The sequence below is a fragment of the Arvicola amphibius genome, chromosome 5 (genome assembly GCF_903992535.2).
Source record: "Arvicola amphibius chromosome 5, mArvAmp1.2, whole genome shotgun sequence".
Lineage (NCBI taxonomy): Eukaryota > Metazoa > Chordata > Mammalia > Rodentia > Cricetidae > Arvicola > Arvicola amphibius.
The window spans coordinates 149,973,822-149,988,575 of NC_052051.1; the positions used below are offsets into that span (position 1 = coordinate 149,973,822).

General features: G+C 46.5%; 1 protein-coding gene across 3 annotated transcripts in view; it reads left to right on the forward strand.

The window, feature by feature from the left end:
* Nucleotides 1–10,227, forward strand: part of Hdhd2 (haloacid dehalogenase like hydrolase domain containing 2) — a 33,151-nt gene extending 22,924 nt beyond the window's left edge. For all 3 annotated transcript variants that reach the window (XM_038329593.1, XM_038329592.1, XM_038329594.1), the window contains exons 5-7: nucleotides 2,861–3,077; nucleotides 5,473–5,536; nucleotides 8,907–10,227. In XM_038329593.1, coding sequence (XP_038185521.1) covers nucleotides 2,861–3,077; nucleotides 5,473–5,536; nucleotides 8,907–9,010 — 385 coding nt within the window. In that variant the 3' untranslated portion in view covers nucleotides 9,011–10,227. The remainder of the gene's footprint in view (nucleotides 1–2,860; nucleotides 3,078–5,472; nucleotides 5,537–8,906) is intronic.
* Nucleotides 10,228–14,754: the final 4,527 nt, after the last annotated feature.

A 14,754-nucleotide genomic window follows, 5' to 3' on the forward strand; every position in this document is an offset into this window, starting at 1 on the left:
ACAGGTAGAACTGCTGGGCAGGTGAGGAGGAAGTCCGCTCACTCAAAGGAGGAGCTTGAGAATGCTCTCTTTTATGCCTAACACTCAAGCTTAGGCCTGTCAGAGAAAGCTCTGTGAACAGTGTGGGACCGTTCATTGGTGGGAACATTGAGTCTGTGAAGCAGGACAGAGTTTTAGGGTTTTCCTAGGAAATAAGAGGGGACAGTGTCTGAACACTGCCCACGGTTGGGAAGGTGGCTGGAGATGCTCTGGGTGGGATGGGGAAGACCTGGCCACTGTGTGACCTGCATCCCTGTAGCCTGTAGTGAGAAGTATTGAAGGTCTTAAGAAGGAGGAACGTGATAGACTCCCACTGTTGCCGGGCAGTGGATTGGAATCCTAGGGCAAGAGCAGCTTGCAGATCTGTGGGGAGGGTGTTGTGTCTAGTTCAGGTGAAAGAAGAATGTTGATACTTTTGTTTTTGTTTTGAAAACAGTTAGTGGATCGGAATACGGGGAGAGTGGAATGAGTGGGAAATGCAGGTACACCTGGGTTCTGGCTTGAGTCACTGGGTAAGCTTCTTGAGAGCAATCAGGAGGGAACTAGGTGAGGGAGGCTGCTTGTTAGATGTGTGGGTGTCTGACAGATCAGACTGTAGCCCATCTTCACCCCAAATGCCAGCAGACTGGTCCTGGCCTCAGAGAGCAGTTACTTGAAAAGATGGAGTAGTGTATCTAAGAGAGTTCCCAGCTGACCCTGGTCCTGGCTCTCTGTGAAACAAGGTCCCTGCAAGCTCCTCTGCAGCTCTGAGATGTAGTTCCCCATCTGCTTCTGGGCAGCTTATCCCTTACTGTGCTGCCTTGGGTTTTCTGTGTGATTCTGTTCCCCAGCTAGGATTTTTTCAGTTTTTTTCTTTGCTGAACTGAAATTTATAGGCAGAGGCTTTGGTATCAGGCTTTCTTGTCTTTGGCTTATAGTTCAGAAGTTTCCCATTTCATGCCAACATGTTCTTTCTAGTAACAGAAATAGAAAAGCCCCATTGTTGCCGACTTAGTAGATACAGGAGCACTCAAGGAAGAAAGTAGCTGCTTTTAATACACTTACCATTTTCCTTGATACAACATTTCACTGTATGGTCCAGACTGGCCTTGAACTTGAGATCTTCGTGCCTCTGACTCCACAGAGAAATTCTGATATGTGCTACCATGCCTGGCTCTATTTGTATATTTTCTGAAAAATATTTAACCACAAAAGACCTTTAAATCTGTGCCTAGAAAACATTTACTTAAATGTGCTTCAACCTTTCCAAGATCCAGTGAGGCTCATGCTGAGCTGAGAGCAGTAGGCAAGAGCCACCTTCCCAGCCTCTACGGAGACAGCTCAGGGCTTAGAGAGATGGAGAGGAACCCACAGGTTCAGCCCTTCCAGGGAAGACACTCAAAATTAAGTATACACATCGACCAAGATGGTAATTCTCATCCCCAGTTAATATATAATAAAATATTAACTAAGCTAAATCAAATGAGTTTTTAGTTTAGCTCTATAAGTGGAAAGCAATTTTGAGGTCTATTACATAAAGAATTTCAGTTCCGTGGTGGAGACGCAAATAAATGGAATTGGGAGGCGGGGCTAGGTGAGTCATCCTGGGCTGCACTGAGCCACTGCTAGCACTGTGGTTCTTTAAGACCAGCAGAGGGGCTTTGCAGCCTCTGTCCTGTTCTGTGAGCAATTTGTAGTAACTAACAGTAAACCTCTCTAATAGTCCGGCATTGGTTTTTACTTAATAAAATATTTAATCATAAATGTCGGAATTCTGCATCTCCCACAGGAAGTTATTTCTGTGCCCACTGACAAGAATAATTTAGCAGTTTCATAGCCGAGTGCTTAATTACTCATAATTGTGAGGGATAAGATGTGATGAATTCTTCCTCCATGGACATACTAAATATTTTAACTAAGTAGATGACTTAAAGTAAATTAAGCTAGTGAGGTCATTTATTTCATGGTTAAAATCAGATTAAGTAATAATATCATGTCTCCAATTCCACTACACAGTAACCAAATGTGACTGCCTGTGTTTGGCTAACACTGCTTTGTTGGGATGGGGAAGATTTGAGAGGTAGGTATTGAGTTTGTGGAGGTTTGCAATGGTTTTGCCTGAGTCCCTAAGCTCCCTGGTTTTCTGTAGAGCTTGTTTCTCACGCTGCTGGGAAGTCTTGACACCTCTGTTCTGTGAGTGTATGCTTTGGCCTGTGTTAGACTTGGTGGTGGGCTGCCCTTCAAACCTGGTTAGTGGGTCTCTTGGGATGATGGCCTGGTTGCAGTGTTGAGAGAAGTCAGAAGGCTCTATGAAGAGGTAAAATTACAAGGAGAAACTAGAGAATTCTCTGTTAGCCTTGTAAAGTAAAAAGCAACTTACATTTTGAAGTAGAGGAGACAGAGTTGCACGTACTTGGTGCGTGGGCTCCTTCATCACGGCAGCAACAACCCTGTGGTGTCTTCAGAGGCTCGGGAGCCTCCTGCTTCCCATTAGGGAAGGGAACCAACTCGTCTCATTAAGTTAAGCTTCTTCCCTCCAGTGCCTTATTTAGCTGTAGTTCTCCTAATTCTCTTTCCCTGGTGATTTGGGTAAAGTGTGTAAAATCACTAAAGGTAAAAGGTTGAAGCAATCCCAAATTTAATAATCTATCACCTTTCTTTAGTATCCGTGTGTAATTCCCAGCAGTTCTTTGTGAATTCATTAGAAGACAGCAAGTCATTAAAAGTTAATAAGAAACTATTTGTTTCTGTGAATGTGAGTAAAACCACTTTGTAAGTCTGACGTTTTCTCCCGCTCATAAAAGACTTGCTTTTAGCCTATCTCCATTTCCTCCCTCTCTAGGTTACTCCTGGATGGAGCCCCTCTGATAGCTATCCACAAGGCCAGGTATTACAAGAGAAAAGATGGCTTAGCCCTGGGACCAGGACCATTCGTGACTGCCTTAGAGTATGCCACAGACACAAAAGCCATTGTTGTGGGGAAACCAGAGAAGACGTTCTTTCTGGAAGCATTGAGGGACACTGGCTGTGCCCCAGAGGAGGCCGTCATGATAGGAGATGTAAGTATTAGAGCCAAAGAGAGATGTCCTGAGTTATCTGTCTTGCTTTGATATATAGCTTCAAATCCCTGCTTCCTGTAGCAGCTTTCCTGTGGATGTTCAGTGGTATTCTGGTAAAGATAGAGATGTTGTGTCTAACGTGTCTCCATAATGATTGAATACACCCTTTATACTCCAGTCAGCTAAATGCTTTATGGATTTTGCTAAAGAAAATCCCAATACAGATCTCATTTTTTAAATGTAGCTTATGTAGAAAACATCATATACTGAAAGAATTCTATCATTGTTGTCTTTTTAGCATATACTTTTGCAATTACCCAATCACTGTATCCATTAGCAAGGGATGCTGACCACATTAGCTGTTTGAGTGGTGGGGCGGAGCCCGGAATGAGTTAAAGCCCTCAATGGTCACCAGTGGTGATGTGCACCTGGCTTTTGTTCTCACAAACTGAGCTGGTATACTTGCTGTGTGTGCTGTGTATGGTAAGCTGGTATACTTGCTGTGTGTGCTGTGTATGGTAAGCTGGTATACTTGCTGTGTGTGCTGTGTATGGTAAGCTGGTATACTTGCTGTGTGTGCTGTGTATGGTAAGCTGGTATACTTGCTGTGTGTGCTGTGTATGGTAAGCTGGTATGAATGGTTCATTGTAGCTCTACATGACAGCTTGCTGCAGGAAGCAACCACTAAGACTGTCTGGTCCAACCCTTATTTTACACATTAGGAAACGGAAACCTAGAGAGAAGTAGGTCTCCCACCTAGCCCTGCCGCATGGAGATCTCAGGGTTTGTCCCTCCTAGGGTCTTAGTCCCTAGAGGTGAAAGTGCCACAGTCCTCCTGGTATCACCTTCTGCTTCTGGAGTCTTCCACTAGTTGATGGAACGGTCACTGAACTTGATCGTCGTTTGAGAAACTATGGTTTTTGTCCCACCTTTTTCTCTTGGCATTCTACCTGATCCCCAGACAAATGTGTGTGACAAGTTAATTATCTGGGGCTGAAAACCCCAAGGGATGCAGGATAGGAGGGAGAGGCATGAGAAGTGTGCTCAGCTGTGTGCTGTCATTATCCAGGAGACAGGCAGTTCCCCTCCACTCCTCCCCCTCACGTCTTCAACAGGGAAGGTTCAGCTGTGGTAACATAAAAGGTCTTTGGTAGACCTGAAAGGAAGATGTGGGCATTTGGGAAAAAATTACTTCCACGGACCGTTATTGAGTAATTGTGATCTTTTTTATAGAAAGGAATTGTCTTCAGGCATGATCTAAGTGAGTGTGTGTTCAGGCATGAACTGGCAAGGTTGATTGTCTTGATGCCCCTTCCAGACTTTGAATTGTTAGTTACCCCACATCCATTGTCAAAATCAACCAAGTTTATGTCGGCTAGGTTTCAGAATGTGGGAAATTTTTTTAAGATAGAATTTCACTGTGCTGCCCAGCCAGCCTCAAGCTTCTGAGCTCCATCAGTTTTTCTGTCTTAGCTTCCTGAGTACTGGGACCATAGGTATGTGCCACCATACCCAGCCCCACCAGGCATATTCATCTCTGTCTTGAGTAAGAATTGGTCCAAGGAGCTCCCTGCAGACACCTGACTCCCAGTGTGAAATGAATGCAGGCAGTCTGCTTACATACACTGCTTCACTTGATCCTAGCTGGTTGGGTGGGCTTGAAAGACATTTGGGCCACAGAAAAGTTATTTTGTAAGTCTGGTTCACTGACTGACTGAAGCTTGATAATTTCCCTGTCAAGGATGTGCTTTCTCGTGGTCTCCTGTCAGAGACAAGCATGTGAGAAGCATGGAGACGTCACTGTGTTCTGTGTTCAGTTACTGGGACTCCTGTTGTAATGTTTCCCTTCTGCCCTGATCTTGATCTCCAGCATGGCTTCCAGCAAGAATGTTACACAGAATTCCTTAACCCTTTATACACGTTATTTTCTTGTATTTTAAGAAAGAAGAAAAGCAGGGTTTGGTGGTTTGAATAGGTATGGCCCCCATAAACTCATTTGTTTGAATGCTTGACCATAGTGAGTGGCACTATTAGGAGGTGTGGCCTTGTTGGAGGCAGGCTTTAAAGTCTCATATATGCTCAAGCCACGCCTAGTGGGACAGGTTGCTTCTGCTGCCTGCAGATCAAGATGTAGAACTCTCAGCTCCTTCTCCAGCACCACGTCTGCCTGCACGCCACCATGATGATAATGGACTGAACCTCTGAACTGTAAGCCAGCCCCAATTCAGTGTTTTCCTTTCTAAGAGTTGTGTGGTCATGGTGTCTCTTCACAGCAGTAGAAACCCTAACCAAGACACAGGGAGTTTTAGGTGACCAGTGCAGCTCAATCAGTCATTGGTGGAGTTTGTTGGCAAGCCAAGTGAAGAGTCTGGTCTAAATGTCTTTGTTTTTCCAGGATTGCAGGGATGATGTTGGTGGGGCTCAGAACACTGGCATGCTGGGCATCTTAGTCAAAACTGGTATGTATCTCCTCTATGTGACTTCACAGATAAGGATGGAGTGGGGCGTGGCAGCACACTTAAACCCCAGCACTTGGGAGGCGGAAAGTGCAGGATTGCCATGAGTTTGGGGCAGTCAGGAAACCCAGTCTCCCCAGAACCAGGCATCAGAGGTCACAGTTGCCACAACAGCCTTGGCGGAAGTGGCAGAGCTCTTAGGCACTTTGGCTCTCTTCCGCCATGAAGCTGAAAGGAAATGAGTTTAGGTTCCAGGGAAAAGGCAGCGAGGGATGCTGTGCTGGTGAGAGAGAGCGGGCTAGAGGCATTGGGACACTCACAGAGAACCGCACACAGTGGTGTAGGGTTCCAAGAACTGGGATTCATGGCAGAGGAAGCAGGCGGCCTGGGTCATGGTGCTCTGAAAATAACTCCTGTGTTGTGTAGCTGGACAATGAGGGAGTTGATCTCCAGGAACAGGCCTGCTAGATGTTCCTATCTGTTCATTGTGCACTCTTTAAAAGTCTATGCAGAAACCATTTTTCTTGTCTCATAACTTGTTCTGTTTTGATGCTCAAAAAGTTCAGGAGCCTGGGAATACAGCTCAGTGGTAGAATGCGTGACCACACGTGGCCCTGGGGTTGAACTTTAGCACCAGACAAAAACAAAAGTTTACAAATTATTTCCACTAAAATTCGTTTCCTTCACACAGTCGCTCAAGTTTAGGGAAAAGGAAATGCCTTCTTTGGCAGGTGCAGCTCACCCAGTCTTTTGACAGCAATGCAGTGGTTAATTGTCCTGCGTCTTGGGCTCAGCTGTGCTGACAGCTGTGTGGGATGGATCAAGCAAGAGTGGAAACATGGAGTCACGGAAGAGTTAGTACAGGACAGTGACCATCAAAGTGTGATCTCTCCAGAGCTGCTTTGAGTTTAGCAACAGAAACAGAAGTGTAAATGATTGGAAAATGTCAGACAGTTCAGTAAGAAAGAGCCGACGAGGCACTGTGTGCAGTGTGAAAACGCTTGAGCTCATGTGGGGCCGTTTAGAGCCGTACAGAGAGTAAATGCCATCACTTCAGAATTAACACAGCATCTTCTCCCACTGCAGAGCATTGCAACCCGATGGTGTAAGCCACAAGGAAGCAGGGGAGAAGTCAAGAAAAAGAGCGCGTTCATCCTCCTTCCTTTGTTTTGCTTTCACTTTCCCACCACTGAAGGGCCCTAGGATAACTGATTTTGCTTCTGGCTATTAGTCCATGAATTGCCATGCACTGCGCCCCTGTGTCTGTGTTCGGTGCGCTGGCACCCAGTTACCGAGTGGTAAGGGGCTGGAGGTTAAAATACACAGACAGACAGCGAGACAGAGACACGGGTCATCCTTGAATTCACCAAGAATGCCCCATTTATTGTGTTCAGGGGCAGATTATATAGAGATAGCCACGCCCCAGACAAACCTACCAGAAACCACTCTCCTGCCATCAGGAACTCCTGAAGGTCTCATGCTCAGAACAGCTGTAGGCACTCAGATCAGGGGATTTCAAGAAATTCAGGATCTGGGGGTCGCTCTGCTCCCAACAATGAATGTTTCCTTTTTTCATCTCATACAACTAAGAATATCTACCAGCCACCCAAACTGGATCTAAGCAGTACTGTGAATGGCCCATCTGCCCCAGCTGGTCTGTCAGCAGCCTATCTCTGCTGCATCAAGTTAGTCCTGAAGAATAAAGCAACTCTAGCCCTCACGAGGACTGACCATTCATACTGTTGATCTTAGAAAAACTAAGAGGAAGCCCATCATTCTAAACCACGATAACAGCCGGCGCAGATGACTTTCAATACAGTGCAACGGACAAGCACTAGCTATCCCAAAATTTAAAATTACTCTGAACATCTAAATCCATATTCAGTAAGAAGTGCTTTTCGTGGACTGTCTTGAGCAATGTTGCTTCTTAGTGGTAGCATATGGTCAGTTTTGCATGCTCAGCTGTTGGTTAAAAGGACTTCTGACTTGTCCTAACCAGAATTTGTTTCCGTTTAGGATGTATGCTGACACCGAGAACTGAGATGACGCTGTCTCACAGCGCCCACAGGCGCGGGCCGCTGCTGTGAATGGGGCAGATGGCTCTCTGCCTCATTCCTTCAGCCCCCATTACTGAGCACCTGCTCTGTGCCAGACACATAACGTGGGCAACAACTAGACACAGACCTGTGCCCCGTGTCACTGAGCCATGTAGAAACCCTCGTACTGACCGTTCTAGCAGGAGCACTCCAAAAACCCGTGGCCTTAGAACACTGCATCTAGAAAGTAGGTGGTATAGTCGGTCACTGACGTGCCAAGTAGGAACTGCCTGCAAGTTTGCTCTCAGCAGGACTTAGCTAAAGAGTTAATCAGTAGTTTGCTGTGTGGAGCTAGCACCTTGAGAGGGGCGGTGAGTGAGGTGCCTGTTAATCACCTTTACACCTTTGATGCTAGTTCACAGGAAGAACTCCAGCAGGACAGAACAGGAACCGCCCTCTGATGGATCAGGGAACTGCAGAACACAGGGGTCTGTTCTGTGAGGGAAACTGACTAAATTCAGGCAGAGAAACCCTGGTAAAGTTGAAGAATAAATAGAGGTCATAGAAGGGGAGACAGAAAAGAAAGCAAAATGCGCTGCAGTCATGCAGGCCACAGGCAAGTAGCAGGCACTCTCCTCTCACTGAGGGTGGAGCCTAGCTACCTATTTTTCCTCTTCCTTCCCTGTCTTCTCTCCTGCCCATTTTTTAAAGACATATTTAGGGAATGCTCGCTATGTGGCCATCATGATATTAGGTGATAGGAATCCATTGGGGTGCAGAGCAGATATAATCCCTGCTCCCAGAAAACTCACAGCCCCTATTGCTGTGAGTCATTAAATCAGTGGGTAGCTACAAATTGTAAACATAGGGGAGACAACTGGGTGCTAGTTGGGAGGGTAGGGAGGGAGAGTGATGAAGAGGGGCCTTGCTGTAAAATGTCCCCCATGGCCCCTGCATGGACTGATGAATTTGAGAGTCCCAGGTTAGGCGGCGGGCCTGCACTTTGCCTCTGCTTTATATCTACTCTCCTATTTTAAAACGCGTTGATTTAAATCAGTAGCCATCTTTAGGACCGAAGGTCGAGAGAAGATGGCTCTGTGATGTGAAGTGATGTGAGGTGACTCATACCTAGAGCTGCCCTTTGTGAGCGATCAAAGGGCTGGGGAAGTGATGGATGTGACCATCCCGAACTCCCCCGTGTCTCCTGAAGCCTCAGGAGAGACTGCTTTGGGGGAGATGGAGTCCTTGATTCTCTGGTAATTTAGGGGTGCTCCTGGGCGTGTTGAACCTGGCATTCTAGCTGTAGCTTTTGTTCACTGACTTTGCCTTCATTTCAGGGAAATATCGAGCTGCAGATGAAGAAAAAATTAATCCACCTCCCTACTTAACTTGCGAGAGCTTCCCTCACGCTGTGGACCACATTCTGCAGAATCTCCTGTGAACCCACATCTTCCATCGTCTGGACTGGATGGATCCCTTTCTAACACGGTGGCACCAGTAGTCAGCGCCATCCAGTACTGATCCTGTGGACCCTTCTTCATTGTGCATGAATTAGAAAGAGGGGTATTGAATTGCAGCCAGCCCTAAGCCTTGCTAATCTCTTTTGTTTTGTTTTGTAAAAGAAGATGAGCCAAGAAGAAAGGGAGAGTCGAGATTTTGTGCCATTCCAGTTAAAATATTCATCAGGCTCACTGGGCTGGGGGAGCCGCTGCTGCGGGAGTGGAGGAGCAGTCCACACTTCCATGCTGGAAATGAGGGAGATCTGAGCACGGTGCATCACACAGGGATGCACTGGAAGGTGCATTAGGCTGCCAGCGAGATGCAGAGTTCAACTCTGAAGCCCAGCAGAAGAGCCAAAAAGAGTGCAAGACAGAAGCAGCATGGCAAGTCCTTCTGCTGAGATCCCGTGAAGCTGCTCTAACAGATGTGGAAAGGAAATCTTCCACAGTATTCCCAGCACAGATGACTTCTTTTTCTCTTCATTAGCCAGAGATGACTAATTTAAATTTAGAACCCGAATTTAATTTAAAATAATATTTCCATTAATAACCTATTCATTGCAGATACCTATTATACTGTGTAACAGTTGTTTTGGAAATTTTATGTAAAATTAAAACTATCAGTATTTTACAGATGTTTTAATTAGACATTGTTATTAACAGGAACAGTGCAGAAACTAAAATCAAGCCTTTAATGTCTTATAGACCGTGCATTTTTGAAGTTAGTGTCCACTGGGGACCTATTAACTGTACATTTGCAAGATTTCATTATTTTTGCCTCTGACACTATGGGAGAAATCTTGTAGGAGCTATTGGGACAGATTCAAGCTTTTATGTACTTCTTACTACAGTGGTAAAATGAGATCTCGTCTCAGCGCCTGGATTATTCTTCTCATGTTAAACCCACCCAAACGAAGGAGACTAAGTAGGTAATGATTTTCCCGATGCATTTGCATGCTGTGCTAATCCGAGGCCATGGCAATTGTTTTCAGGGCTCTTGGGCATTGAATTATTAGAATGTAATTGTGCATCATTGCTGTGCTCACCTTATTGAGGCACACACTGATGTTAATGAGCCTCAGGCTCTGATGCTTGTTTAGAGATCAACTCTGCCTTGGATGGAAGGGAACAAAGCTAAATAAATGTACTTTAGCAAGTGCTTCCTTCTTTTCAGCAAATGCCCCAACTTAGCGCTTACACACTGTCAAGTGCAGATGACAGTGTGACCTGATTGCCAGGCCCAGTCAGAAGGAAGGGTGGAGTGGCTGGGGTACAGCTGTGGGAGCCCTTTAGCTGCAAGCAAGAGTAAGTCACCTCGCCCCTCCCCACACAGTATTGCTGTGAGCATCAGACGTGGGCACCCATATTCAGTACTCAGCCTAGAGAACCTGCAAGGGCTGAAATTGGTCTTAAGGGTCAGTGCTGTGCTGCATGTGGGTAATAGCTCAGCCGGCGAGAAAGTAGCACTGCCCTGGCACCTGGGGAAGGGACCACATCCATCTGTGGTCTAGGATTGGGGTGCCAGGGGCAGTTTCTTGCTCAGGAGTCATATTCTGTAGCTGCTGTGCACTGACGCTGTGCTGGATTCAGTTATTGTGGGAAATAGTAAGTGTAGAAGACAAGGCTTTTACCTTAAGGGGTTTTCTAGTTGAGAACCCTGTGCTGATGACTTCCCCACCTGCAAGATGGAGTGCAGCCTCACGGCTTCCTGCCCAGGCCATCCTGAGAAGACTGAGTCCTTCTTTTTATGTCTGCTGCCACACAGACAACTGAACCAGTGGAGATGAACTGAATATCCCAGGAATGTAATGCTTGGAGGCTTACTGTGGATGGAGAGGAAACGGTGGAGCTGATGCTCTGGAGACAGACAGAGCTAAAGCAAAGATCAAGCTCATGATGGACCACGTGGCCACAGGATGGGAGGGACCTCAGCCAGGCGTCCAGCTTGGAGAAGCAGCTTGCTCCAGTGTCCCTGAGGACCATGGGAATCTGAGTTCGGAGTGTTTCTGTAACATATTTAACACATTAGGGCTTGTTTGCTTGCTTCTTTTTTTTTTTAATTTATTTATTATGTATACAGTATTCTTGGTACTCTGCCTACAGGCCAGAAGAGGGCACCAGATCTCATTACAGATGGTTGTGAGCCACCATGTGGTTGGTGGGAATTGAACTCAGGACCTTTGGAAGAGCAGGCGGTGCTCTTAACCCCTGAGCCATCTCTCCAGCCCCACATTAGGGCTTGTTAACTGGCCTTTCCAGCAGTCCAGGATAGCTCAGAAGCTTGTTATCTTAGACTTGCTAGAAACACTCCAGTAAGGGTCTCAGCTGTCTCTTGGCTTCCTGCAGGAAATGTAACCAAGTGTTTAAGGGGCTTCCTGTACCAGCTGTCTGCTGTGACAAAATGCCTTGATAAAAGAAACTGGAGGGGGCTGGAGAGAGGGCTCTGCCGTTAAAGGCTAGGCTCACAACCAAAAATATGAAAGAAAGAAACTGGAGGGAGGGAGGTTTTAGCTTATAGCTCACAGTACAAGTCCTTCGTGGTAGGGGATTCAAGGCAGCCGGAGCTTGAAGCAGCTGCCCTCAGTACATCCCCAAAGAATGCCCTATACCTCTCAAGGGCCTTTGTCCATCTTACACAATCCAGGATCTCAGCCAGGTAATGGTGCCACTCTGAACACACACTTCTCACCACCTTAGATCAAGATAATCCCCCGCCGACAGCCCAGAGTGACTCCAGATGCCACTGGGCCAGCCGCAGCTGTCACACAGGCCACCTCGTGATTAAAGGGTTGCGTCGTGCTGACGCAGAAGACTGCACACACTGGTTTTGTCGTCTTCTAGGCCAGCAAATGGACGCGCGTGGAAGGGTGCAGACGATAGGGCACGATCGGAATCGACGGTTGTTACAAGCACTGAATACACTGGCGGAGTGGGAGTCAGTCCAGTAGTGGCCGGGTTTCTGTCGCTCCTGACTCACACAGCTAGAGGCTGGGTTCTGCCTGCCTGACACACCACATCTATCATAACAGAGACCAGCCCACTGTGATGGCTCTGCACAGAAAAGGGGCCACCCCATTGTGACAGGTCCACAGATGTCCCCAGGTGTGATGTCAGATGCCATCTTGGAATGATAGCTCTGTCACTTCTCCCTTAATCCCACACTTTCAAACTCCAGGGTGGGGAAGGTAGAAACACCCTGTATTTATGATGTTCAGTTAGCTTTGGATCAGTGGTTCCAGTAACATGAAATTAAAGTGCTTAGGCACCTGCAGTAAAAAATTTTTAAAACTGCATTAATCTATTTGACCAAAACACCCCTTCCTGAGTAGCAGAATGAATCCCTTCTTGATATTACAGTCATTTGCGTGGAGCCGTGTTTACATTATCGTGTTTGTTTGTCATCAATCACAAAGATGTTTCTCCTCAGAAATTCATGAGGGAGGGCTTTGCTGGCTTTTTATGACGGCAGCCATCAAGGCCTACTAGCTAGAAGCACATTTCTGTCTTTAAGAGGCAGCAGTGAGGCACCAGATCAAAAATCATATGAACTGCATAGGTCACTAACAACTCTGAGTAGTTTCTAGTGTTTACTTTCATGTCATAGGCATTGGAACTGTTTCCGTGATTGACGTGCCTGAGAAATTTGTATTTATTAGATGCTTACTGTGGCTAAAGCAGAAGGAAGACTGCAGGCACAGCTCTGTCTCCTAAGATGAGTGTCCGCAAGTCAGGGCATTGAGGCGTATAAAAACAAATCTAGTCATACAAAGGACTCTGACATAGTCAAAGCAATGGTAGACTTCCTATAGAGTGCAGAAGCTAACTTCCGGGGCTCAGGTAGCTGTTGGCCTACACTGTTTTAAAGAACATCTCATTAAATCAGCAGGAATGAAAAAGAACCTCAAACCATGGTCCCTTTCATCTGAGGAGCAAGCAGCTGGTGAGAGACGAAGACAACCGTCGACAGAAAGGCTGGGTTTGCTGAGCTCAGTGTGGTCCACTTGGACGTCTACAGGATGTGACAGACACAGGAGCAGGGGTGACTAGCCCCAGCTGCCACCATTTGAGGATGATGTTCAGACGCAAGTCACTCGCCACTGTTTCTGGGAAGATTAGACCTGGCAGATGTTGGGTCTGAGCTGACTCACTATTGTGTCCTTCAGAGAGTCTCTGGCCCTCACCAGTTCACCCCTCCCCGCCTCTGCCTCGCACTACACCTAGCTCATTTGACTCATGTGGTATCAGTTTCCTTGCTACCATAGGCATTAGTGTTGTGAATGCTGATTTATAACAGACAACAACAAAATACCCCACATGTTGGATTAACTTAAATTTTATTTATTCCAGTTACTAAGAAGTCAACTTCTCATATAACTTTATATATATGTATATGCATATATATATATATATATATAATGTGTGTATAATCTTTTTCAAGTGTACCTATGTTCTAGAGACTAGAGGACAACCTCAGGTGTCACCTCAAAAACATCACCCACCCCCTTTGAGGCAGGATCTCATTGACCTGGAGCTCACCAAATAGGCTAGCCTGCCTGGCCAGTGAGCCAGGGTTTCCTCCCTCTCTGCTACTTCCCCAACGCTGGAATTTGAAGCGTGCACCCTAGACCTGGTGTTTTTATGTAAATGCTAGGGTCAAACTCAGGTCCTCATGTTTGTGAGGCAAGGTAGCTGAGCTATCTTCCGAACCTTTAACCCACTAAAAAATAACTATAGGCCCTTCTATATATATCTACACATAGTTCAGAGAACATCTCAGAAGAGCTGGGTGACAGGGAGATGGGCTAAACACCACTCTGCTAAGAATGTCTTGGTTTTACAATCATCAGCTCATGCAGCTGCAGCCACCTGTACAGGGCTGCCAAGACTGGGCCTATTGCTGGGTGGTTGCACACACCTTTAATCCCAGCACTTGGGAGGCAGAGGCAGAGGCAGGTGGATCTCTGTGCGTTTGAGGCCAGCCTGGTCTACAGAGTGAGTTCCAGGACAGCCAGAGCTCTGTTACACAGAGAAACCCTGTCTCAGGGGGTGGGGGTGGGGGTGGGGGAGAGACTGGGACTATCAATCAGTCATGGATTGGGGAGGGGCTTATGGGTCTCTACCCTTCCCTGGGTAGCTACTGCTTATTGATGGATGCTATGGGGGTATCATTATATTCAGCCATGCGGCTACGGATGAGCCCACCAGCTCCAGTGGATAGTTCCGTACCCATGGCATGCCTTGGTTAAACTCAATGAGTAAGAAAAGAGACATTAACAAGGGACATGGAGGGAGAGGTGATGGGAGTGAGAGGAAGGGAAGAGAGGGGAGGGGTGAGGATAACCAAAATACATTATACATATGTATGAAACTGTCCAGTATATTTAATTTAATAAATAGGGGGCTGGAGAGATGGTTCAGTGGTTAGCGCTTGCACTCTTAAAGGACCCTAGCGTGGTGCACAGCACTCATGTTGGGCCACTCACGACTGCCTGTGACTGTAGCTAAGGGTGACCCAGGGGAGCTGACACACTCATCTGGCCTCCACGGCATCTGTGCACATGTGATGTACACTCACTCAGAAACATGAACAAATAACTGTAGATACTCCAGAACAAATCCAGGGTTAGCTGGTCTCCTTTCTCCAACCCCCACTAAGGAAAGGAAGAGAATAAAGAAATTATAAACC